The sequence below is a fragment of the Durio zibethinus genome, chromosome 18, assembly GCF_047325235.1.
Source record: "Durio zibethinus cultivar Kanyao isolate XHJ-2024 chromosome 18, ASM4732523v1, whole genome shotgun sequence".
NCBI classification, from domain to species: Eukaryota; Viridiplantae; Streptophyta; class Magnoliopsida; order Malvales; family Malvaceae; genus Durio; species Durio zibethinus.
In genome coordinates this window covers 21,143,233-21,167,988 of record NC_143179.1, presented here as the reverse complement: position 1 = coordinate 21,167,988, position 24,756 = coordinate 21,143,233, and the positions used below count along the sequence as shown (strand labels likewise).

The window sequence follows — 24,756 nt, the reverse complement described above, 5'->3', positions numbered from 1 at the left end:
ATTTAAGTAATGAATTGGTGCAAAAGAAATATCCTTATACACATAAGCATAATACATTCTTTGTCATCAATGTGGGTTAAAGTGTTACATCTATATTACTTATAAAATTCATGATTGAGTTAACATCATAATCAAATGATTCTAACTCAATCAATCAAATGATTCTAACTCAATCAAGGATAATTGCAAAAAAATTAAATAAAATAAAAAATGCAAACGTCTTTTCGTTTAAATGTGATTCATTTTTAAATATTATTTCCTTCCAAACAATGCAAAAAAAAAAAAAAAAATAATAGAGAATGACGATTCCCTAACTCAAAAGAAAGATACAATCTCTATTGCAAAAGAAATAAAGAATGTTCATAAAGAGCAATTAAATAAAAAGGATAATATTGTCTTTCCAAAGTGGTGATGTCCCATTTACAAATTAAAATGCACAGCAAAAAGAAAAAAAAAAAAAAAAGTGAAAAAGCAAAGGCTATCGTGCGTGTGCATGTCCCCCGACAGCAGCGAGTAGGGTCAGTGGATGGATCAGTCCAAGAAAGAAAGTAAAAAAAAAATGAAAGAAGTAACGTTAACTGACTCGACTGTCGACTCACCTATCACACTTTGTTTTTGGTAAATTAAATTCAAGTCCTTTGCGTCTCTCCATTTCTCAAATTCTTCCCGTACGTTTTACGTTACTGCTTAACAAAATTGCAATTATTATGTAGATCAAGAATTCAACATACAGATTGCTATAATTGTGAATAATTGAATGTCACCTTCTTTTGTCATCAAATCAGAGACCAACTATCAATCAAACCAACCAAGAAAAACATTAAAGCAAGATCCCAAAATAGGAAAAAGGAAAATTTTCGGTTTTATTATGCAATTAAATTAATATATTTGAATTCGCCAAAATTAATTCAATCGATAAAAGAAAAAAAACCTTTTTTAACTAAGATTTAATCATTCTTAAAAATATTTCAAAAGTAAAATATTAAATGTGTTAAATTGATCTTAAAAAAAATTATTTTTAAGATTACTCGAAAGATGGATTAAATTTAAATAAAATATAAAGACATCTATGATTGTGTTGAAAAAAAAAAAAAACTTAAGACAACTAATTTTAAATATATTTAATATTTAATATTTATAATTTTTATTTTTGTACTGCGATTTTTTTGTTAAAAGTTATTGTAATTAATTTTTTAATACATATATTTTTTGATTGCATAAAAATATATTATTTTTCATCTCATAAATTTTATTTGTCTCAAATTTAAATAAAAATACTGTTTTTTATAATGCAATTTCAGTAATTGGCATTGTAGAAGCTTTTAACCAGAAAACCTCAAAAATTTTTTGTTGTAAAATATTATAATCTCACCTTATCCCGACGAAAGAAGAAATAATTTCGTAATATTAATAATAATAAATGGACAAAAGAGGACATGAACGTTGTGCTTTAATTTTCACCATTGCATGGTCATCATCGTCCATTTACTTTGAAAAGGACCCTACAAATGCCAACGTTGATTCTCTGTTTCTAGATGTCATTCCTCTCCATAACTCCTCCACCTCAGTTAAAAAAAAATTAAAAATTCCATTTTCTAATGGAAAATTCCCCCAAAAAGAGGTTTTAAAATTTTATTAAAAAATTGAAAAATAAGAGAAAAAGGCTCTTGCTTATCTCAGCTACTTGGGCGGGGGGGGCATCCAGATCTTGCAGCAAAAAGAAGCTTCCCTGACTAAAATAGTCTAATGCTTCTCGCTCTTTTTCTTTTTTTTTTTTTTCTTAAACAAAGATATAATTTTATTTTTCTGTCTTTTGGTGTTTTGCATTTTGTTTTTGCATAGGCTCGAAGAGAGAAACGAAGTCCTCGCCCCAGACATGAATTTGGAGAAAGAAGAAAAGAACAGAAGATCTTCGACCCAGAAAAATTCACCATGAGAGCTTATCATTTGAGCCTCTTTTTCTTGTTACTATCATTGTTTACATCAACAACAATAAGTTCTTCTTCTTCTTCTTCTTCTGCAATTCAAGATTTTATCATTCATAGAAGAATTCTACACCAACCATTGTTTCCAGTAGGTTCAGCTCCTCCTCCAGGTACTGACAATTCTTTACCTCCGCCTCCTCCTCCGGATAGTCCTGTTTTTCCGGATCCAAGTCAGCCATTCTTCCCTGAAGTTCCTTCAGGGCAGACCCCAGATCAGAATCAACAGACTACACCACCGGCTGCACCTACCAATGGCTCAATTCCAATCCCAACAGCAACACAACCAGCCAAACCAGCTAAAAAGGTTGCAATTGCAATATCTGTTGGGATTGTCTCATTGGGAATGTTATCAGGACTTGCTTTCTTTTTGTACCGGCACAGGGCTAAACACCCTGGAGAAACGCAGAAGCTTGTTGGAGGGAACTCGGAACGGTTCCAAGAAGACTCCAGGGTACCACCCTCGAGTTTTCTTTACATTGGAACCGTGGAGCCTAATAGGAGATCACCGAGTGAAGTGAATGAAGGAGCAAATGGTTCGCCTTATCATAAATTGAATTCAGTAAAGAGATCGGATCGGTATAGGCCGAGTCCAGAATTGCAACCATTGCCTCCATTGGCTAAGCCTCCTACACTTGAGAATACAACGGCTGCAATGTCATCTTCACCATCTTCTTCAGATGAAGAGAGTCAGGGGACAGCTTTTTTTACCCCTCAGGGCTCAATCATCAGCAACGAAGAAAGCTATTCTACTCCGGTTGCACGTCCGATTAATAGCAATTTGGTGACTCCGGTGAGGAATGAAATGAACGGGAATACTAATTCTATTCCTCGATCCAAAAGAACGTCTCCAAAATCAAGGCTTTTAGCTTCTTCCCCAGAAATGAAGCATGCTATTATACCTTCAATAAAGCAGCAGCAGCAGCAACATTCTCCTTCTCCTCCTCCTCCACCGCCACCATCGCTACCTCTTCAACAACCACTAGTAGTGGAGCCACATGAGACTCAAATATTTACTTATGCAAAAAGGCCAAAATTCTCCTCCCCACCACCACCTCCAAATATGGCACTACTTCGATCAATTAGCAACAATTCGTCTCCACAAAGAACAAAAGTTCCAATTCCAGTTCCACCTCCACCTCCACCCCCGCCACCGCCAACACCCCCTCCACCGGAATCAGCAGCGGTGGGACTGTCAATACCAAGGACAGTAAGGTCTTTGGAAAGCAATGTGTCTCCAAAACCTGCCCAAGTGTTGAAAAAGCAAGAATCCTGGACTCCAAGTCCCAAAAATTGTCCGGGGAGTGTGACTGGAGAATCCACAGAAGATGCTAATTTTAAGGGTGCCAGTTCTTCAGAGAAGACAGATGGGGATGACATGGATAGTGCAAAGCCCAAATTAAAGCCTTTGCACTGGGATAAAGTACGAGCAACCTCTGATAGAGCTACAGTGTGGGACCAGCTAAAATCAAGCTCATTTCAGTAAGTGATAAAACTTGTACGTTTCCTGACTGGGGATTAAGTTTCATTTACGATCTCTAATCTTGGGATTTTTTTTTTACTTGTTTGCAGATTGAATGAGGACATGATGGAGACTCTTTTTGGCTGCAATTCCACAAATTCAGTACCAAAGGAACCTATTAGAAGATCAGTTCTGCCTCCTGTTGAGCAGGAAAACAGAGTGTTGGATCCAAAGAAGTCACAGAACATTGCCATACTGTTGAGAGCATTGAATGTAACGCGAGATGAGGTGTCAGAGGCTCTTTTGGATGGTAAGTCATAAATATCATTCTCTTCCATTTTCTATCAGTAATCAGGTTTTAGTTATGCTGGAAAATTTGTCTGTCTTATTCTGCTGGGGGGCTTGAGGACTTAAAAGCCTAAACTTTATTGCTTTTCACTTCTCCCAAAGAAACATAGCAATTGGCAGCTTGCTGCTTGAGTCTCCATTTAAAGGCAAGCATCAAGACTGGAGTGAATTATAGTAAACCACGTTTTAGCAGTCCGGTGTCATTTGTTGATAGGTTATTGAGCTTAAACATATGGTCGCACACCCTGTGTAAAAATATGTTTCTGGCTCCTCAAATTTTGAAATCTGGGTTGCATCTCCAGCCCTTGTACCGATGAAAGATTAAGAACAAAAATGTTAAATACATTAAAAAAAGAAATGAAAGTTGAAGAACTTAATTAAGAATTCATTATCGTTGCACTTAAAGAGATCACTTGTATCATGTAAGGCCACTTAAAAAAGGTTTATTGCCATGTATGGTCACTTGTATCATATATTAGTTCTCATCATGAAAAATAATACTTACTACTACTAATAATAATAATAATAACTTTGAAGGAAAGAAAAATAAAGGACTTAGTTAGATTGGACAGCCATGTTCTTCAAAGGCCTATATTCTATTCTCCACACCTTAAACCCTTTCATCAAGTAATTTTATCTTCAGGATCATTATACTGCTCATGCTCAAAGCTATCAAATCCTACCTCTGCTTCTTTTGTTCTCTAGTGTCTCTGTTTTTCATTTAGATTAGTTCAAAATGTTTCTTCATTCCTTCTTTTTCCAGGAAAGGGCTATTGACTCATTTCAATTTCATTTATAAGGCTACTTTTGTTATGTCACTTCTGCTGTTGTCAGTTATATTTATGTTCTAATGCCTTATTGGCAGCAAACTGAATTTCTAGAAATTACTTGCACAAACCTATTTCAATTGCTTGCACTGATTTTAGAGGGTCACTCACAGCTATGACATTGAAATGGCTTCAAAAAAGTGACCTAATTGTCTTTGGTAATTGGATGATTATTTCAAGCCAGGCAGTTTCAAAGTTTCCCTGATAATTGTTTTCTAAAGTGACTATTACCTCAATAGAAAATGAAAGAAGGAACTGACGATCCTTGTTTCAAACTTGTTTGGAGATTCTACTAACAAAACAAAACTGTAAAACTGATGACCATTCTCTCAATTTATGATGAAAACCACGTAGACAACTGAGACTAAAGGAGCACCAAGCACGATTCACATCATATTTTCATCAGAAAAGCCTTACCAATTTATTGTTTCAACTATTCAAATCTATCTCTCGAAATTTAAAAATGTATATGTACATGAGTTGAAGTAGATAGGCATATCAAATAAGAAAACACCAGGAGTCTATGAGAAGAAATAAGCAGTCGAGCATAACTCCTATCTAAGTAAGTTGTATATGTAGAAATATATAGATAAAGGAAAGAAGATGAAAATTTTCTTTGAGATGCCAACTATGGGTCTCAATTTGCAAAAAATTGTCTATTCAAATCTTCAATATCAGTTTGCTAAATGACATGCTATTCTGTTGAATTAACAGGTAACCCAGAAAGCTTAGGTGTTGAGCTTTTGGAGACTTTGGTAAAGATGGCTCCAACAAAGGAGGAAGAAATAAAACTTCGAGAATACAGTGGGGACATCTCGAAACTAGGATCTGCAGAAAGATTTCTCAAGACAGTACTTGATACCCCCTTTGCCTTCAGAAGAGTTGAAGCCATGCTCTATAGAGCCAACTTTGATACAGAAGTAAAATATTTAAGGAAGTCTTTTCAAACCCTTGAGGTATTAAAATTCATAAGGCTCAATTCTTTGTGATTTAAATGTTCTAAGACTTTTGCATAAAAAATTTCCAAAAACTCTCTGGTAAAGGCTCCTATAAAATCATTTCTCTCTATGTACTTTCAGGAAGCAAGTGAGGAATTGAAGAACAGCAGGTTATTCCTCAAACTCCTTGAAGCTGTTCTTAGGACAGGAAACAGGATGAATGTTGGCACCAATCGTGGTGATGCTAAAGCTTTTAAACTTGATACCCTTTTGAAACTTGTTGATATAAAGGGAACAGATGGGAAAACAACACTACTACACTTTGTGGTTCAGGAGATCATTAGATCTGAAGGTGCTGATACTAACTCTACAAATAGGAATCTTGAAAACAAAATGTCCTCCAACATTAAGGAGGATGATTTCCGGAAGCAAGGATTGCAGGTTGTGGCTGGGCTGAGCAGAGACCTCAGCAATGTCAAGAAGGCAGCAGGAATGGACTCTGATGTCCTAAGCAGTTATGTGTCAAAGCTTGAAATAGGACTTGAGAAGGTCAGACTGGTTTTACAATCTGAGAAGCCAGATATGCAGGGGAATTTCTTCAACTCGATGAAGATGTTTCTAAGAGATGCTGAAGAGGAGATTGCTAAGATCAAGGCAGATGAAAGAAAAGCTTTATTGCTTGTGAAAGAAGTTACTGAATACTTTCATGGGAATGCAGCAAAGGAAGAAGCTCATCCTTTCAGAATCTTCATGATTGTGAGGGATTTCCTGTCAATATTGGATCATGTCTGCAAGGAAGTGGGGCGAATGCAGGATAGAACAATGGTTGGTTCTGCAAGATCGTTTCGGATATCTGCAACTGCTTCACTACCAGTTCTTAGCAGGTACAATATGAGACAAGATGGAAGTTCTGATGATGAAAGCTTGTCTCCTTGAAGTTGTGTGAATACAGGTTCTAAGAAAATCAAATTAGCTCATATTCACATGGTAAGGCCCTTTTTCCTACTGAACCAACAGCAAACTTATGTCTCATTTTCCATTACAAGCATGCAAAAAGTATAATAAAGAAGAAATGAAAGCATAGCATATCAACTCAGTTTTCAGTTTACACGGAGACATACCTGTTGGCTAATGACGTACGCCCTTTGCCATAAGGAGAATCTCATTTTGCTCATTTTGTATAAGAATGGAAAGCCTTGTAGTGTCCATGTCACAGAACAGCTGTCATTAAAGAAGAAGATAGAAGAATAGACCAGAAAAGAGAAGGTAGAATAGACCAGAGAGAAAGAGGAGTGAGAACAGAGAATTTTGTGATATTTCATTCATGGCCTAATTTCGTTGCTATACTGTCCCTTTATAAGATTCAATTTCATCACATTGCTATTGCTTCTAATTACAAGGGTCCAATCAAAATTCTTCTTCTGGTAGTTACTAGAATTTTGAGCTAACTAATGGAATTCTGCCAGCTCAGCAACTGTTATGCCGGCCATTTGCATTCCTGCATCTTTCACCAACTCAGCTTCACTTTGCATTCTCGACTCCCTTTCATCACAATGATCCACCCGCCATTTTATCACATTCCACAGGCCAGAAACTTTGTAACAATAAGGATAGATTGTGGGAAAATTGAAGGGTACCATCATCTACATCCGGCAATGAAGTAGATGGCCAAATGAAGAACAGGCTAGTCGAAAGAAACAAACAAGCATCATATATTTTTCTTTGTCTACTTCAACACACATGCAGTAGTTAAGATTCAGATTTCTACTTTAGATCAGAATATTCCAATACATTTTTGAGTAAATGAAGAATGTTTTTATGATAAATATATTACTTTACGCCATGGTTTGCATTTATTTGATAATCACTAATAATATATCTAGTAGTTTTGGAACATTGCCTTGGTTTGAAATTTGGAACTATTTGTAATTCTGTAACTCAAGTTTTGGTTTTACTAGTTGATATAGAAAGATCACTTTTTGAGTAAAGCAATAAATGAAATGTTCTCAGCATGAAACTAAAACAGAAAATGATCACCCAGTGAATGTTAAAATGCCAGAATGATGTAAAAAAACAGTTCCAAAATTTAAGGAAAATTTTTGTCATGTCACGGATTTTGCTATATTAGGATAAGGTAAGAACAAAGCTTTAAAGTGAAGTAAAAATTTATTACAACAACATACCCGAAGTAGTTTAAAAGCCCTGTTTGTGATGTCTTGTTTCCCCTCCATTGCCATTTTTGAAATGTTGGTGAGATGGCTTCAGGTGCTTTTTTTTATTTTTTCAGAAAGGGGTGACAAACATATCTAATACTTAATTTTGTAGAGAATGTGGAAAGAAAAGGCTGTCCACGTCGCATCCCATTTTTTCTTCATTCTTTTTTTTTTTTTAATTTAAAATTTTATTTTTTTATTAAATAAATTTTTTTAAAAATTAATAGATATATAGATAATAAAATAATTTGTATTTAATTGATTTTAATTTTTTAATATAATATAAATTTGCTTTTTAAAAAAAAGATCAAATCAAAGTTTTTTTTTAAATGAAATCGAGTTGAAAATAAATTTAAAATATTTCGTCCCATCTCGAATGTTTATTTTTTATTTTTTTTATTTCCTAAAGCTTTGTTTTTTAGTTTTTTTTAACTGTTTTACTTTTACTTTTTATTAAATAAATTATATAATAAAAAATCAATTGAGATAGGTATAACAAAATAACTTATATTTGATATATGTCATTTTGTTTCAATTTAATTAATGTATTTTTCTTTAATTTGAGGTAATTGAATTGAGTTTTTTTTTTTTTAAATTGAATTCGGATCAAAGTAAAATTTTGAGTATTATGTCTTATATTTAATATATATAAAGATATATATTTTTATTATTTATTTAATTTTATAATTATTATATTATTAAAAATATTATTTAATATATTAATTTAATAAATTCACATGCAATTTCATTTAACTTTTATTGTCATTTTTTTGTTTTTAAAAATTTTATTTATTAAATAAATTTTATAAAAAAAATTTTAATTGATGTAAGGATGACAAAATAATTTATATTTTAATAAATTTTGATTCATTACGATCCAATCAATATGATTTTTTTAAAACAAAATTTATGTTAAAGTTTTTCTCTTTAAATAATTTAAGTCAAGTAGAGATTAATTTTAGGATACTCTATCTCCACCCCTCTTTTAGATATACAATAGAATATATTTTATTATTAATTTAATTTATATTTATATATATGTATTATATTAATAAGATATTATTTAATATTTTAATTTAATAAAAAATTATTTATATATATAATTAAATTATAATTTATATTAAAAATAAATATATTTATATTTATCTATATATTACCATTCATTAAAATTTGATAAAATTTTTTTTATTATTTTATATTTAAAATATAATTTTAAAAAATTAAAATTAATCCGTAACAAATCACGAATCTAATTCTAATGAAAATAAAACTGTAGGTTAGCATGGAAGGCAAAGTTCCGCTGAGGGAATGTCTTGTCGTACATACAAAATGCATTCAGGAGGCACAACTTCCACGTGGCAATTGTCCAATCGTGTGGAATTTTTTTCATCCGGATTCGGCTCAACTTAATTCGACTGTGAATAAAAAAATATATATTTGATTTCATTTTGAAAATTTATTACTTACTTTAAAAAATAAAATCCAAAACTTACAGAATGAAAAATTAATTTTCTTTAAAGGAATTTTTTACTATATAAATTAATTATAATCATTAGTTGAAAATATCAAACTTAAATGAAATTTTCGAACACTTATTATCGTATTTTAGTGCAAATCTAAAATTTTTTATTTTGGTTTTGTTTTTACATACAAATATGAAAGTGTACGGAACATAAATTGACACTTAAGTTTTAATTAGTACGGTTTTAATATTTGAATTTTCACTTATCCGACGTCTCGAATCAATTTAATTGTCATAATTCATAATTTTGTGACTCATTGTCAACTCTGATCTCACAGTTTTATTTTACAAAAAATATCTTACAAAAAAGAGATGATATGAATTTTTTTATATTTCAGTGATCCTTATTTTATATTCGATGTGAGATTCAAAATTTTTTTATGACATATAAACATATGTATGCTCATATATATATTTTTTATTTGACAAAAGAAAATATATACACTTATTATTATTGAATGGAATGCTTAATTGCATGTATATACATTTATAAATATAAACCATATGCATGTAAAAGCATCACCAAGGCTGATGCTTGATAGAAAAAAGCCAAAAAAAAAAAAAAGAAAAAGAAAAGTTGATGCTTTGATTCTGTTTGTCCCCGTCCTCCATCTCTCCCCCTTTAATCCCCCAAAGAAAAAGAAAAAAAACTGGGCTTGAATACTAAAGTTGATACACTCATCTTTTTCATGCCTTTTGACGATGAAAACTTCTGTATCAGGTGGATTTCCCCAAAAGAATAATTGCTTTTGAATAGTTTGAAAGGGATTACTCATTTATGCATTTGCCATATGCTTCTGGTGTGAGATTGTCTATCGTGGATCCTCCAAACATCATTAGATATTGATGAGTGTGATATCATTATATTTTTCGTCAAAACAACCTGACAACAACTTTTAAATTATTTCTTGGTAGTTTATATGTTTTTTCATTCAAATCATATCATGTAATTTTTTTTTCACCAACATTTTCAGCAATTTGGCAATATCCTGAAATCTGTTGGTTGTTAATGGAATTTGAGGACAAGAATTGTGGACCTCCATTAATTCTCTTTGTTCTCAATAGCTTTTCCACTAGCATTTTCCACTTGACCTCATCCTTCTTGCTTTGTTTCCTCATCTTCTCCTTGAAATTCCTGAAATGAAAGGTTGGATAAGTAACTGATTTATGCAGATTGAGATTAGATATTTCGGTGAACAAATTGACATCAAGCATGTCCTCAGAGTACAAGAACAATAGAGTGAAGTACCTGCATAAAGGAACTCTGCACGAACTTGAATCAGCACAGAGACGGGAGTGTAACTCCAGTAGCTGCCACATTCTTTTGCAATGAATGCAGCGGCCAGGGACTCTTAACTTGCAACCAGCAAAATGACGAATAAGCAATTCTAACCCTTTGCAGGCTCGATATCTGCAAGGTGTCTGGTCCCCTTTGAAATCCTTATCATGTGGACCAATTGTCCTGCAACCGTCTCTGCATATGTGAACAAGAGCCTCCATTGCTTCACATAATTGAAGATAGATCTTCCGCTCATTCATTTTTCTGATTTTCTCCTTTTGCATCTGGAAATATTGCATTTAACATTGACTTTAGAGTTTAAGATCAAAGTGCCAGTACCAAAGGGAAACAGCCTCACAAAGAAATTTCTTACATTTTCTTCATCAATCATGGATTCCAGAAGTTCTTTTTTGAGTGCTGGATGGCTCTTCTTCATTGCCTTCCATCCTTCAGTTGAAGAAACAGCCTTGAAGTTCCTTAAGATCATACGATGGCTAATCAGCGTGAGCCGAGGTGCATCACACAGTAATGAAAGCTGGAAGACATCAACTACATTTTCTAGAGTAAGCAAAACATGCTCTAGTTGCTGTTCACAAATTCGCTTCAACTGAGGAACAACATATGCGTGTGACAGCACCAACAAGGGCAGTGCAAATTCCTTCATATCTTCTTTCTCATAACTACAAATCAAAACCAATAACAATTAGCACATAGTAGCATGATGCAACCACAAGATCTCAGTGGCAGTAATTTCTTCCCAAAATGCCAAGATAACTAGTAGTTTCCACATGCTTTACTGGTTCACAAAACTGTGTTAGACAAAACCTCCATGAGAAAAGAGTAGTTACCAGGAAGAGTACAAGAACCGGATGAAAACCCGAACTGCATCATGCGGAACACCATTGATTGAAATTGATTTCTTTTGACCGAAGCCTTTTGCTTGTTTCAAAATGCCTCTAATAACAGGAGAAGCCATGCCCTGTTGGCAAATATCCCGGATAGAGTCAATAATTTGTTTAAGATACCATCTCAACATTGCTAAACAGTCTTTACTTATTGCTCTATTTTCTTAAACATATAAGCACTTGGCAACTTGATCCCAAAAAGATACAGAGAGAAAGGGGCCAAAGTGGCTTCGTATTTTGCAGGTTTGGCTAAAATGATAAAAACATGCCACTAAACTAAACCCGGAGTTTAGCTCAATTACTTCATATAGCTGCCCTTAAGAGGTAGCATTAGCAAATCTAGGGTTTGAGTTCCAGTACTTGCAATCTTTTTGCTATCTCCAGGCTACGGCCTCTTTTGGAAAAAAAAAAATGCTATTGACTAGGATGAATCATCCTCTGCGGTCTAAAACTTCCATATACAACCAAATTATGTCGTTAAGACGCCCAAAAGTGATCAATGTGAAGACTTGAGATTGTTCAACTAGTTTTATTACCAAGGAAAGAGACAATAAAAATGAAAAATAAAAATTTTGTGCTGTTGGGCTATTCCACAAAGCATCACATCCATTAATTTCATCACATTTAAACAAGCTTTTACTATGATTAAAACAGAGATGGAAATACAGGGAGGGCTTACAAGAACATTAGCATGTGCATAGATGATGCCACCATTATCGGTTTTAATGGTAACATCTGCCCTATAGCCTCCATCAAAGAGGCTATCCCACAAATCCCTCGTGGCTGTGGAGACACAGCTGTTTCCTCTTGTTGTCGATCCATTTTTCAGCATAAATAACCCCTTCGGCCGACAATTTGCAGCTGGACCTGGTAATGGAGGTGGCGCAGGAAAAACGTTATTGGCACCTAGAGGGGATTCCTTTGTAATAATTTCCATCTTTCCCATTAGCTTCCCTCTTTGAAGGAATCCAAGAACAACCAAACCCAGTGTTCTTTTTTTTTTTTTTTTTTCTCTTTTAAATCTGAAAAGGATAGAAATAGCAGAAGTTTGATAAGTAACAAAAAATCAAAAGTTCTCATTTGCCACAATATGCATAGATAGAATGCTTTGAAAAAATTGGAATGATGTAAGAATTTCTGTTTTCCTTTGAATTTACTGATATGTACCAAAAAAGAAAATCTAACAAATTCCATAGCCAAAACTATCTAAGAATTCATGAAATTCAAACATTTAAAAAGAAAATGGGAATTCAAATAAATTTTCACCTTCAATCTAATCAAAACTATCTGATATTTGGAAATGCAAAATCAAAAAGAAGAAATTAACTCGTTTCCTTCTACAATTCTCTATGAAATCCCACAGAAAAATGAAAGAGAGACAGATGAATAACATACCTTTTTGTTCTTTCCTTGGGCTTCTCTTCTCAACGTAATTGTTCCATGGAAAAGAGCAAGAAAAGAAAAAAAAAATGGAAATGGCGAAGATTTCTTCCTTAGCGGCTTGAAATCCTCAAAATAAACAACCTTCAAAATTAACCACCGCCAGATTCTGTTCCTACAAACAATCAAAGTTGGCAACACCAAGCTCCAGCGCCACCTCCACCAGCTCGGGTGCCAGAGGTTAGAGAAAGAAACAAAGAAAGTCACAGAGAAAAAACAGCCGACGAATTAGAAATTCAATATTTTCTTTATCCAAAAAAAAAAAAACCAATTCTTTAAAAAATCTGTTATTGTCTAAAACTACTCTGTTCCGATCAAACCAAATTGTCTGTCAGCAAAGCCCCTCCCTATAAATAACGTGCATGATTTCGCCTACTTACTTCCATGTCATTTTCCTGCCCATTCCTCACGCGCTTAATTTCCCGCGTTTTATCTCATCTCTTTTACACGAAATTATATTTTATATTTTTATATTAATAAAAATTATAATACAATTTTTATATAAAATATAATATAAATATAATGATACGAATTATTAGATCTCTATAAACGATTTTAGATAAATTTTTTTACAGCTAATTGTTTCCTGTCCGGCAAAATGGGCGGTCGGGCGCTGCCATTTTGTTTTGTTTTTGCTTTTATTAGCTGGAGTGCTGGACGGCGTGAGGTGAATTATCATTTGTTTTAGTATAGACAAGGATATTTTGCCATCATTCTTTTTTTTGTGTTTGATTTAGACATATTTGTTTGTTTTGGTTTTCCTCAATCAATGTCGAGGAAATTTCGGTATAATTAATTTATGTGCGGAGGAAAGTTTGGGTACGAAACTTGACACACTAATGAGGGGTTGATGGATATTTCTTTTACAAAATATATCGCAACATAAAAATTTTAAAAACTGCAAATAATTATAATTTATATATATATTAATTTTTAAAAATAATTATTTGAATTAAAATTTTAATTCAATTGATTCATGCTTTACCATCAAATAAATGAAGATGCATTAAATATTAAAGATAATAATTAAATTTATGGAAATAAGTTTTATGACTCAAATCAAAATATAAATCGGTGTAGCTCCGGAACCAATAATAGTAGTAATAGTAATTCTTTAGGGTGGCAATTGACCTACACAATTGAAACCTTTAATTAATCATAATTAATTAGATTTAATAACTGGAACCAGTAACAGGATTCTGAGAACAATGGACATAAATGTGACAGACTGCACGTGGCTGAAGATTTGAGATGAAACAAATCTTAGGGTCAAACAAAAATTTAATTGCTTCGTAGTAATAATTTTTCAACACCATTTGGTTCCTTGGACCATCCCCGCTAAAGACAGGAAATTCATCCATTCAAAGGCGGGGGATAAAGTTGAAAAATCAGATTTTCCTTGTCAGCCATTATCAGTTGTTATAGTTTGTACGACAAAGAAAAAACTATGGAGAAAGCAACAGTATCTGTTTAGGCTCAGCCCGGAAAGTTGTAATTTTCAAACTTGATTCAGGGCGGAAAATATTTGATTGGGCTTCATTGAAGGCTCAATGGCCTAGACATGATCATAGCTGCCTGACTGGACCATAATAAATGGTGTTAAGGCCCAAAAACAGTTGATACCCTTTTTTTAATTCGAACAAAAAATTTTTAGATCATATTTAATATGCAATATATGATAAAATAAGATAATATTATAAATAAAATTAAATTAAATAATATTATTTTATTTTATATTTGATATATGTGAAGATTAAAATAAAATTATTTATTAATCAAAATTTATACAATTTAAATTATTAATATAATTTTTAAGGGTGTAATTGAATATATAAGTTTAATCTTATGAATTAAAAATAATTCTCTTCACTTGATAAATATTAAATAATTTTATACCAAGATGATATTGATTCACCTTGTAATCTCTATTATTCTCTTTAAATACAAATTAAATATAATATAAAATAATTATTATTTTATTCTATCAGTAATCTTATGCATCAAACATAATTTTAATGTGTTAGATTGATGTGTTAAAAAATTACTTGACGCAATTGTTTGTAAACTTAAATCAAGTAACTGAAGCACAAAAGAATATCGACCCATTCTTCAAATTCCATGCTCATTTGTAAAGCAAGTAAAAAAAAATGATGCTTGACGAGGTTTTGTACTTTTATAAAGTATAATTATGAATTCGGCAATGGTTTATCCAACTATATTGGTTTTTTCATGTGTGATCATAATAATTGGTAGAGTATACAAGAAATAACTGTAATGTCTTTGATATCAATAGACTAACTGGCCATTCATAAAGGGGAGTTATAAATGTACCCTTGTGTTTTGCTCTATATGTTCTCACTTTTTTTTTTTTAAATTTTTGTAAGTAAAAATACTTAAATATCTTACAAATTTTTAGATATTCATAATTTTAAAGAAGTTATAACATTTTTCAAAAATAAATTTTTAAGAAATCATAATACTTCTCGAAAATTTATTTTCAAAAAATCATAATACTTTTTAAAAATACTTTTTTAAAAAATCATAACATTTCTTGAAAATATATTTTAAAAAAATCATAATATTTCTTGAAAATGTATTTGGAAAAGTGAAATTTTATAAAAAAATTATAAAAAAGAGAATGTTGTTAAAAATATTTATAAATTAGTGTAATGAAAAAGGTTATAATTAAAAAATAATAAAATTTAAAATTAATAAAAACAATACTTTTACTGTTTTAATTTTAAAATAGTACAACATCCCTAAATATTATGACTATATGTTTGCTGGGAATTTTTATGATGTTTAAAAGAGTAAAAAAATTAGAAAAAAATCATCATTGCCAAGTCTCCAACCTAATATGAATTTGACGATCAGTGAGAAAGGTGTTGAAAGAATTAAAATTAATTAAAAATTAAAAATTTTCTCGACCAGCATTATATGCTTGTAAATATTACATAATTTTTATCGAAATTTAATATATTAATTGAAAAAACTAATAATGAAAAGTAGATATAGATATTCATCTAAGAAATTTGATTTAATTAAAACTATTATAATATTTTAAAAATCAATAAAAAATATTCATTATTCTTTTTCTAATAATAATTTTTTTCATTATTATATTTACAAATAATTTTAATAAAATTTTTTTTTTATTTTTTATAAAATTTCTCTTATTACATTTTTAGAATATATTTTCCAAAAATATTATGATTTCTTAAAAATATATTTTTGAAAAATGTTATGCTTTAAATTTGTGAAAAAAAAACTTAATAATTTTACTTACAAAAATTTTTAAAAAAATAAAGATGTATAACAAAAAACAATGATTAAAGTAGAAGTCCCCTCATGAAAAAAAAAAAAAAAAACTGAAAAAGACACGGTATTGGAACCACGATTTTCCCTCACCCTGAGAAATTGTTAGTAGAAGAACATTTAAAAATCACAAATCAATCAAAATTATTGTTGATTATCTTTGAGTTCCCATCAGTTTTGGGTCAAATTTTTTTTTTTTTTTTTAGCAAGTCTCTAGAAGCGTTGCCACCTATTTTGGAAGAGTCTAGCGCTACACAATCATCAAACGCATTTGTAACAGTGATACACTTGGTTCAATGATAACCATTCCTTATAAAAAATCTTATACCATAAGTACTTAGTTTAAATATAAAAAAGAGAGTCGCATCTTTCAAATACTTTCTATCTTTCAGAATGCTTTCATAAATTTAAGGATTTCATTAATCTTCGTAACACTTTTACTCAACCAAATAATAGATTGATTTGAGTATATTTAAGTACAAAACCCCGCTTAAGACCAAATAGTGTGATGATCTTAAATTTTAAAATCATAATGTCTCTTATTAGAAAAATTTACATATTTAAATTATAAAATCAGTCAATCAATTTAATAAAATTTTAACTAATTAAAACGTTTAATATATCATAAATATCATCTTAATTTTTTATAAATTTTTTTTTATTATTTAGTATGTTAAGAGAATTGGAGTGAGACTATTCAAAGAACACTTACTAGAACTAAAAGAAAAAAAAAATGATAAATGATTCTAGTATTTTACTAGTATTAGGTTTTGACTATCATTTCAATATGGATCATTTAATTTTTTTGATAAAAAAAAAATTGAGAGACAGAGTTTTTGACAATAACAAAAGATGCCACTACTTTTCTTAGATATAAAATTTTCTAATCTTATGCAGCTATCTTATAATAATATTATAATTTTTAAAACCATTTATTGATCAATTTAATAACTTTAAATTAATAATTAAAAAATTATTAACTTAAATTATATATAACTTTTCAATCGCATACAGTAATTTTAAAATGGTATTATAATTTTTAAAATTATTTTAATCAATTTAATATAAAGTAATATTTAACAAATTATTAACTTGAATTATTATGTTATGTTTTGTTTGTTTAGATTATTTAAATCCTATTGAATGGATTTTCAATATTTGTTTCGATTTTATTTTTAAGTTTTTTAGTCTCATAACGGGAGGGAATCAATAAATCTTGATATGGTAGTCCCTCCCCACTAATAAAAAGGGGATTATTGGAGTCTTAAATTAGATTGGATAACGAGAGTCTTTAATTAATTAATAAATAATTATAAAAGGATTGGAAGATATTTGGTATGCAGATTGATTAAAGTTTTTGAGTGTTCAGACATTCAATCAATATTAGATTGGATGGATAATATGTTTTTACTTAATAAGGAACACCAATAGAAAGAAAAGCTCTTATTATTGTTATATATGAGTAACATTCTTTTGATATTTTCAAAAATGTTATTTTGTATTTTGCTTGTACTTAATGATTCTTGATTTTACTAAAATTCATATAAAAATTTGTTATAAGCGCGTTTATTGAAGTATCTGATCTTTTTTTTTCTATAAGTTTTTCTATAATTTTTATTAATACAAAAATAATTAACTTTTGAGTTCCAAATATCTATTTGTAACATTCTTTGATCCATTTATTTCAAAGAGATTCGGTGATGAAAACTTTTCTCAATTCTGTAAACAATAGTTAGATGAGATTTTTTGTTGATAAGGTTTTTTGTTTACAATTTTTTATTCACTATTTCTTTTATATTATTTATGTTAATATAAAATAAAAAATTAAAAAATTATAAGCAATTTGATTGTTGTCGGTGACATATTTATCATTGTCAAGTAAGATATCAAAATTTTTTATAGCAAATTATCAATTTAAGAATAAAGTAAAAATAAAGTAATTCAAAAAATAGAGTTAATACTTAGCACTTCAAAGTGGAAGACGAATCAATCAAACTATATACACAAATTTTGTGTCCAAAAATCTAGAACATAAATAAATTGTTAAATTTTAATAAAAATTGAATACAATTTTTTGTATGATAGTTTTTATATAAAAAAATAATCCTCTAATTCGATCTCTTTAAAAGCAGAAATGATTGATGGCTTAATAGCTTAATCTCGAATAAAATGATTGTCAAATCTTTAAAATAATATCTTTTATCATTAAAAAAAAAAAAAAAAAGCTTCTATGATTTTTGTAAGCAAAACTTGATCATGAATTGGTGAAAATAAACAAATCTTTAAAAGATTGACCAAAGGCTTATGATTCTTTAGTTGCCTAGTTGAAGTTGAAATAGCTTGTGCAATTTTCAATAAAAAAAATGATCGTGGAGGCTTATTGTTCATTGGATTTGAAATAATGAACGTGGAGACTTATTGCTCATTAGATTTGAAAAGATGACTTGATAATCTTTGAACTTAAAGAGACAACTAGTAACCTTGAAAACTTGAAAATTTCTGAAAGGATTAACTTTTCTCTTTTTTAAGAATTTTGTTTCCCAAATAGCTTGAAGGAATCTCTACTTATAATGCAAGGTCAGATTATGTGAAAGAGTTCCAAAAGAACTTAATTACTTTGGTTTTATTTTATTTTTAATTATTTTAATTTAATTAAAGATAATATTGAAGATGACTCATAAATATAATTTAATTGAATAAGTTCTTAAATTTTGATTAATCAAATTATATATTTTCATTTTGATCTACTAAGTAATTTTGATAAACCTTTAAGTTATTTAATCAACTAAATATTTAATTTAATTGACTAAAATATTTTCACCATATTTTCTGTGTCTACAAATGCCCCCACAGGAAATGAATGGGCTTAAAGTCCATCAAAATAAATTTTTTAGAACTTTCAATTTTTTAACACTTAAATCGGCATCGAATTTGTACTTAGAATTTGCTTGCATGGTTGGTTTGTTGTAGGACAAAGAGATGAGAGGAAGAGATGTTCCACCCGACTGTCAAAAATTTTACACATAAATTTCATTCCCGAAAATTCAGAACAAAAATAAAATATCAAGATTCAACTTTTATTAAATTAAATATTTGATACAATTTTCAGCATGATATTTTTTATACAAGAAAATAATATTCTGATTTGATCCTTTTAAACACAAAAATGATTGGTCCTTTGAGACCTTAATCTCGAATGAAGTATTTGTCAGAGCTTTAAAATGACGTATTTTTTATCGTAAAAATGAAATTTGAATGATTTTCGTTGGCGAAAACTTATCATGATCCGGTGAAGATAAACAGATCTTCAAAGGAAGAGAAGGCTTATGATTCCATGGTCGTACGATTAGTTTGCTTATAGGTCTAGTGAGTATTTTCTGACATTTCATCATGATTAATTGTTGATGATTGGGGATTCATTTTTTGTTGGGGATATTTAGCAATCAAAGGATATAATGATTTTTTTTCTCGTTAAGTGCTTCTTATAGATAATTAGGGATATTTCAAATATTTATATTGACTTGACATGATATATTTAGTGTCATATTAATTTAATCATGTCATTATTATTTTTTATTGACCCATTATCTTTTATTTATAAATATGGGTATTCAAGCAGTATTATGGCAAGTTCTTTCATCTTCTCATAAATAACTTTCTTTTCTTTCCTTTTGATCTCCTGATTTCTAACTTGTGTGTCGGAGTTTAAACACAAGGATACCCTTTACCTTTGTGTCTGACCCTTTTTTTCTCATTTTTTGTTCTTTTAGGAATATCCTCATATCGAAGCTTGGCACAAACATTTAAAGCATCAGGTAGGGGCTTTGCCATTCATTAGTCGAACACTAAACAATTCCACCTATGAAAAGAACTTTTGAGGAAAGAGAGACAGCCATTTTGGTCAGAACGAAGACATACAATGGCCAGTATTTTGATCGACCTACCCCACAATAGGTTGGTCCGACCATAGAGTAGTTCAAAGCCCTAATTGAGTAAATACAGACTCTTAAACATATTTTACAAACTATAACCCTACCCTAGGTCTCGAAGATTCTCAACCTAATTACCTTAGGCAGAGAAGCTGTGGAAAGGCAACCAAGTTATGAAGAGGTGGAAGCCTACTCAACCTTCAGATAAGAAAAGCTTGACATTCTTGCTCACTACCACCCTAGTCATAACTCAACACATACCACAGCCTAAAAATCAAGACAAACTAACCCATAGCCCAAGCCAAACAAAGACTTAGAAGCTCGGATGCAAGTTATAGAGAAAGAGTTAAAGGTGAAGACGATGCCTTTGAACATGAGCTCAAAATTTTTAAGACCTCACCCTTAACCGAATATATTGATAGAGCAATGCCTCTTAAAGGGTTCAAAATGTCGACCTTAGAAACTTATGATGGTATTTCTGATCTTTTCGATCATTTGAAATTTTATAGAACTAACATGATAATGTAGGGCACGGATAAAGCTTTGATTTGTAAGGGCCTTGTTACTACCCTCAAGTTTGCAGTTCGGTCTCGGTATAGTAGTTTAAAACTAAGGTCAATCACAATATTTAAAGAGCTTAGCCATTTTTTCCTGACCTAATTTGCAAGGATTTAGAGAACGAAAAAGACGATGTTAAGCTTGATGTCGATCCATTAAGGCCATAATGAATCCCTAAAAAACTATCTCATGCGTTTTAACATGCACGCTTTATAGGTAAAAGACCTGAAATAAACCACCTTTGTAGCCACCTTGACAAGTGAACTCAATGATAGAGAATACCACCTAAAGCTGACCTTATCATTAGAGCCACCTAAAACTTTGATCGATGTTTTACTTATAGTTGAAAAATATATAAATGCTAAAGCTATAAACAACTGAGGTGATAAAAGCTCATCTCTTCTCCTAGGCGGTCTAGATGAGAAAAGCTCATCTCTTCTCCTAGGCGGTCTAGATGAGAAAAGCTCATCTTCCTCCTCGATCGTAAAAAAAGTAAAGATTTCTATAATCTTTTCCCAAGAAATAGACAACATAGGGCTTGGAGCTCTTGTGAAAAAAAAAAAATTATATTGCACTGAATACCTTTTGAGAGAGGATTCTAATACAAACTGAAAGAAATCATAAGCTCAGATAACTGAAGCCACTAAGACAGAATACGATGAGGGATTTAACCAAAAGATGTGTCTTCCATAGAGACATAGGCCACAACACCGAAGACTGTGTCGATCTAAAAAATAATATGAAACTCTAATAAAAAAAAGTCAGTTGAAGCGGTTTATAGACCAAAGAAGACAAAGGCAAATAGATCAGATTATAGATGAGACTGAAGAGAGCCCATAAGAGACAAAAAAGGCAGATTAAAGAAAAATAAAAGAAAAAAAGTCCAAAAAGATAAGTAAAGACAGGAAAAACGTTGGCATGACAATAATAGGTTGATCGTCGAGGTGATTAATGTGATTATTAGGGGGTGCTAAACCTCAGCCAAAAAAAAGTCCAACCCGAGTATAATTATGGCAATTGGCTTTTCAACAAAGAAAAAAAAAGAATGGAAAGATAAGTCGATCTCATTTAGCTCAAAGGATTTGAAAGGAATCCAACATCCCTATGACGATGTTATAGTAACCACGATCGTGGTATTTAATTATGTGATCAAAAAGATCTTGTTTGATAATAGCAGTTTGATCGACGTCATGTATTACATCACCACAAAAAAAAATAGGTTTTAAGGAAGATCAGTTGTAACCAATTACCACAACCTTGTTGGGATTTGGGAACGAACAAGTACCAACGAAATGGACTATTAAACTACCCATCTCTTTTTGAACCAAATTGAAGACATCACTTCGATCATAGAATTCATAATAATAAACATTCGATTTGCCTATAATATGATATCAGACTGACCTAACCAATCTATTATGTGGCTCATAGGCTTAACTCTCTATCTAAAGGTAAAAATTTTAACACTTCAAAAGGTTGAAAAAGTGAGGAAAGATTAATCCACGATGCAATAATGTTATGTCACGATAATGAAGATGAGGACTGTGAAGCAAATTGACAGCCTGACTGAGACCAAAAATGTTAAAGAAGAAAGACAAGCAATAAGAGCCAAATAAAAGAAAAAAAAATAGAAGTAAGAACCTACAGCATACGATTGACCTAATAGAAGCACGTTATTAAGCCACTTTAAGCTCTTAAGCTCTAATAACTCTAATATAAGATATATCTTTTGTTTCATTTTTTAAACTTTTGAAATGATTTTGAAGGTGATCAAGCTCTTAAGTAGGCGAAAACACTTACATGTCATTTGGACTGAGCTAACATGCTGGCCAAGACAAAAATTGAAATGAGAAATATATTATTTAGCATATGTTCTGATTACTTATCAATAATATATTGATTGTCATGTTGGGATCTATCTTCATAGAAAATGGTCTTGACCTAACTGAACAGAAAAAAATAATTGACCAAAGATCTAACCTAGATGAAAACTGACTTGAGCTAGGAGAGGACCTTGTGACTATTTCATTTTGAGAAAATATTCCAAGAAAATACATGCAAATTGAAACTAAACTTGAACATAAAAAATAATTAATTTAGCTCTTGAGAAATAACACTGAATTATTTGCATGAAAATCGTCTGACATGTCTAGGATTGATACCAAGATGATAGTCCATAGACTACACACTAGCCTAAGCATGAAACCAATCTGAAAAGATTGAAGGCTATCAAGAAAGAGGTCGATAGATTATTATAAGTTGGCTTTATTAGGCACGTTTATTACCCTGAATGGATAGTTAATATGGTCATGGTTAAAAAGCACAGCAAAAAATAAATGATGTATGTTGACTTTATCAACCTTAATAAAGCATGCCCAAAATATAGTTTTTCTTTCCCTAGCATAGATTAGCTAGTGCAATTTTTATTTTCCTAGCATAAATTAGCTAGTGGATGACAGTACCGAGTATGGCCTTTTCAGTTTTATGGACGCCTACTTTGGTTATAACCAAATCAAGATGTTGAAAAAAGATGAGAAAAAAATAACTTTCATCATTAAAAAGGGCCTTTATTGCTATAAGGTGAAGCTTTTTGACTTGAAAAAAGCAGAGGTGACCTATCAAAAGTTAGTCAACAAGATCTTTAAAAATTAAATTAGCTGCAACATGAAAATGTATATGGATGACATGATAGTCAAAAGCAAGAGCTTCATCGAGCACTTGAAAGGCCTCGGGAAAACCCTTAACACTTTGAAAAAAGACAACATAAGACTTAACCTGAGTAAGTGTGCTTTTGGAGTCACGTCGAGTAAACTCTTTGGTTATATGATCAACAAAAGAGGGATAAATGTGAACCTAGTAAAGGTCCAAGCAATCTTAGATATAAAAACACTGATTTTAGTAAAAGACATTCAGAGGATAATTGAAAGAATAGTTGTCCTAAGTAGGTTTATATCTAGATCGATAGAATAATATCTACCATTTTTAAAATTTTTAAAAATATTTTTGATTTTAGGTAAACTCCTCAATGTCAAAAAGTATTTGATGCGCTTAAAGAGTTTTTATATTCTCCACCCATCCTCTCTAAGCTAAAGTTTGATGAAACCTTGTATTTATATCTGACAACCATAGACCAGGCCATTAGCTCAGCCTTAGTCTATGAAGAAGAAGAAAGGTAAAGACCAACCTATTTTATGAGTAAGGTATTGATGGGGTCAGAGATAAATTACAGTAAAATAGAAAAATTAGCCTATAAAATTATCACGTCGACCAAAAAACCTAGGTCATATTTCCAATCCCACACAGTACACATGTTAACCAATCAACTGCTAAGGCCAGTCTTGTAAAAGCCAAAATTGTCTAAAAGATTAATTAAGTAGGTAATAGAGCCCAACGAATTTAACCTGTACTACTTCTTGGGTCAACCTTAAAATCCCAAGTATTGGCAAACTTAGTTGTATAACTTACCTCGATCTATTATGATAAATAGCCCAAAGAGAATAAGAAAGCTACAGAAAAAAAAAAGCTAGAAACTTTTTATTAATGGATCAGCCACAAGCAAGAACGACAAAGTCAACCATATTTTGATCAGCTTTGAAAGGTTTCACCTTTATAGCCAGCTTCTAAAAGGTTTAGGTAAAGAAAATACTGAGGTTCAAAAATTCAATGGCAAATGCCCTATCTAAATCAACCTTAGAAATAATGACTTAGAATTCAAACCAAGTCCTAGTAAAAGAATTGGCACAAAAAACTTTTTAAAAAAAGCTTATAAGACAAATTGAAGAAAAAAAATTGGATAACCCTAATTAGGGTATATTTAACTATGAAAGAGCTATCCAAAGATAGAGTTTGAGCAAAAGTATTGATAAGAAAGGCTCATTAGTGCACGATAATCAATGAAAAGTTATACAAAAGATCTTTTAACTTGTTTTATTTGAGATGTACGGATGATGAAAAAGCAAATTACATCCTGAAAAAAATTCCTGAAAGAATATATGGGAAACACCTTAGACCTTGGCCACTTACCTATAAAGTGCTTAA

General features: G+C 30.9%; 2 protein-coding genes across 4 annotated transcripts; one reads left to right on the top strand and one right to left on the bottom strand.

Annotated features, from left to right (window-relative positions):
- The first annotated feature begins 1,600 nt into the window (after positions 1-1,600).
- On the top strand, positions 1,601-7,453 carry LOC111299939 (formin-like protein 6). 3 transcript variants are annotated; one of them, XR_016329996.1, is made up of 5 exons: positions 1,687-3,464; positions 3,555-3,754; positions 5,334-5,575; positions 5,699-6,544; positions 7,024-7,453. XR_016329996.1 is itself a non-coding variant. In XM_022895475.2 (4 exons), exons 1-4 carry the CDS (start codon positions 1,933-1,935, stop codon positions 6,491-6,493), a joined length of 2,769 nt encoding a protein of 922 aa, XP_022751210.2. In that variant the 5' UTR covers positions 1,601-1,932; the 3' UTR covers positions 6,494-7,453. The 3 variants fall into 3 exon arrangements, 1 of the variants encoding a protein (XP_022751210.2); XR_016329997.1 differs by having other exon boundaries at positions 1,799-3,464; positions 7,029-7,453; XM_022895475.2 differs by having other exon boundaries at positions 1,601-3,464; positions 5,699-7,453.
- Positions 7,454-9,690: 2,237 nt separating this feature from the next.
- LOC111299938 (BTB/POZ and TAZ domain-containing protein 4-like) lies at positions 9,691-13,242 on the bottom strand. Its single transcript, XM_022895473.2, has 6 exons — positions 12,872-13,242; positions 12,156-12,498; positions 11,420-11,550; positions 10,945-11,251; positions 10,542-10,855; positions 9,691-10,427 (listed from the first exon to the last, which is right to left on the bottom strand). The coding sequence occupies exons 2-6, from the start codon at positions 12,420-12,422 to the stop codon at positions 10,235-10,237; spliced, it is 1,212 nt and encodes a 403-aa protein (XP_022751208.2). The 5' UTR covers positions 12,423-12,498; positions 12,872-13,242; the 3' UTR covers positions 9,691-10,234.
- Between the last annotated feature and the right edge of the window lie 11,514 nt (positions 13,243-24,756).

Bases quoted from the DNA above. Each gene is read 5' to 3' on its own strand.
- LOC111299939 (XM_022895475.2), top strand. From the start codon at position 1,933: ATGAGAGCTTATCATTTGAGCCTCTTTTTCTTGTTACTATCATTGTTT. The intron at 3,755-5,333 runs GTAAGTCATAAA...TTGAATTAACAG, and splicing joins GTCAGAGGCTCTTTTGGATG to GTAACCCAGAAAGCTTAGGT. The intron at 5,576-5,698 runs GTATTAAAATTC...ATGTACTTTCAG, and splicing joins AGTCTTTTCAAACCCTTGAG to GAAGCAAGTGAGGAATTGAA.
- LOC111299938 (XM_022895473.2), bottom strand. From the start codon at position 12,422: ATGGGAAAGATGGAAATTATTACAAAGGAATCCCCTCTAGGTGCCAAT. The intron at 11,551-12,155 runs GTAAGCCCTCCC...ATTTGCCAACAG, and splicing joins ATGCACATGCTAATGTTCTT to GGCATGGCTTCTCCTGTTAT. The intron at 11,252-11,419 runs GTAACTACTCTT...TTTGATTTGTAG, and splicing joins CGGTTCTTGTACTCTTCCTG to TTATGAGAAAGAAGATATGA.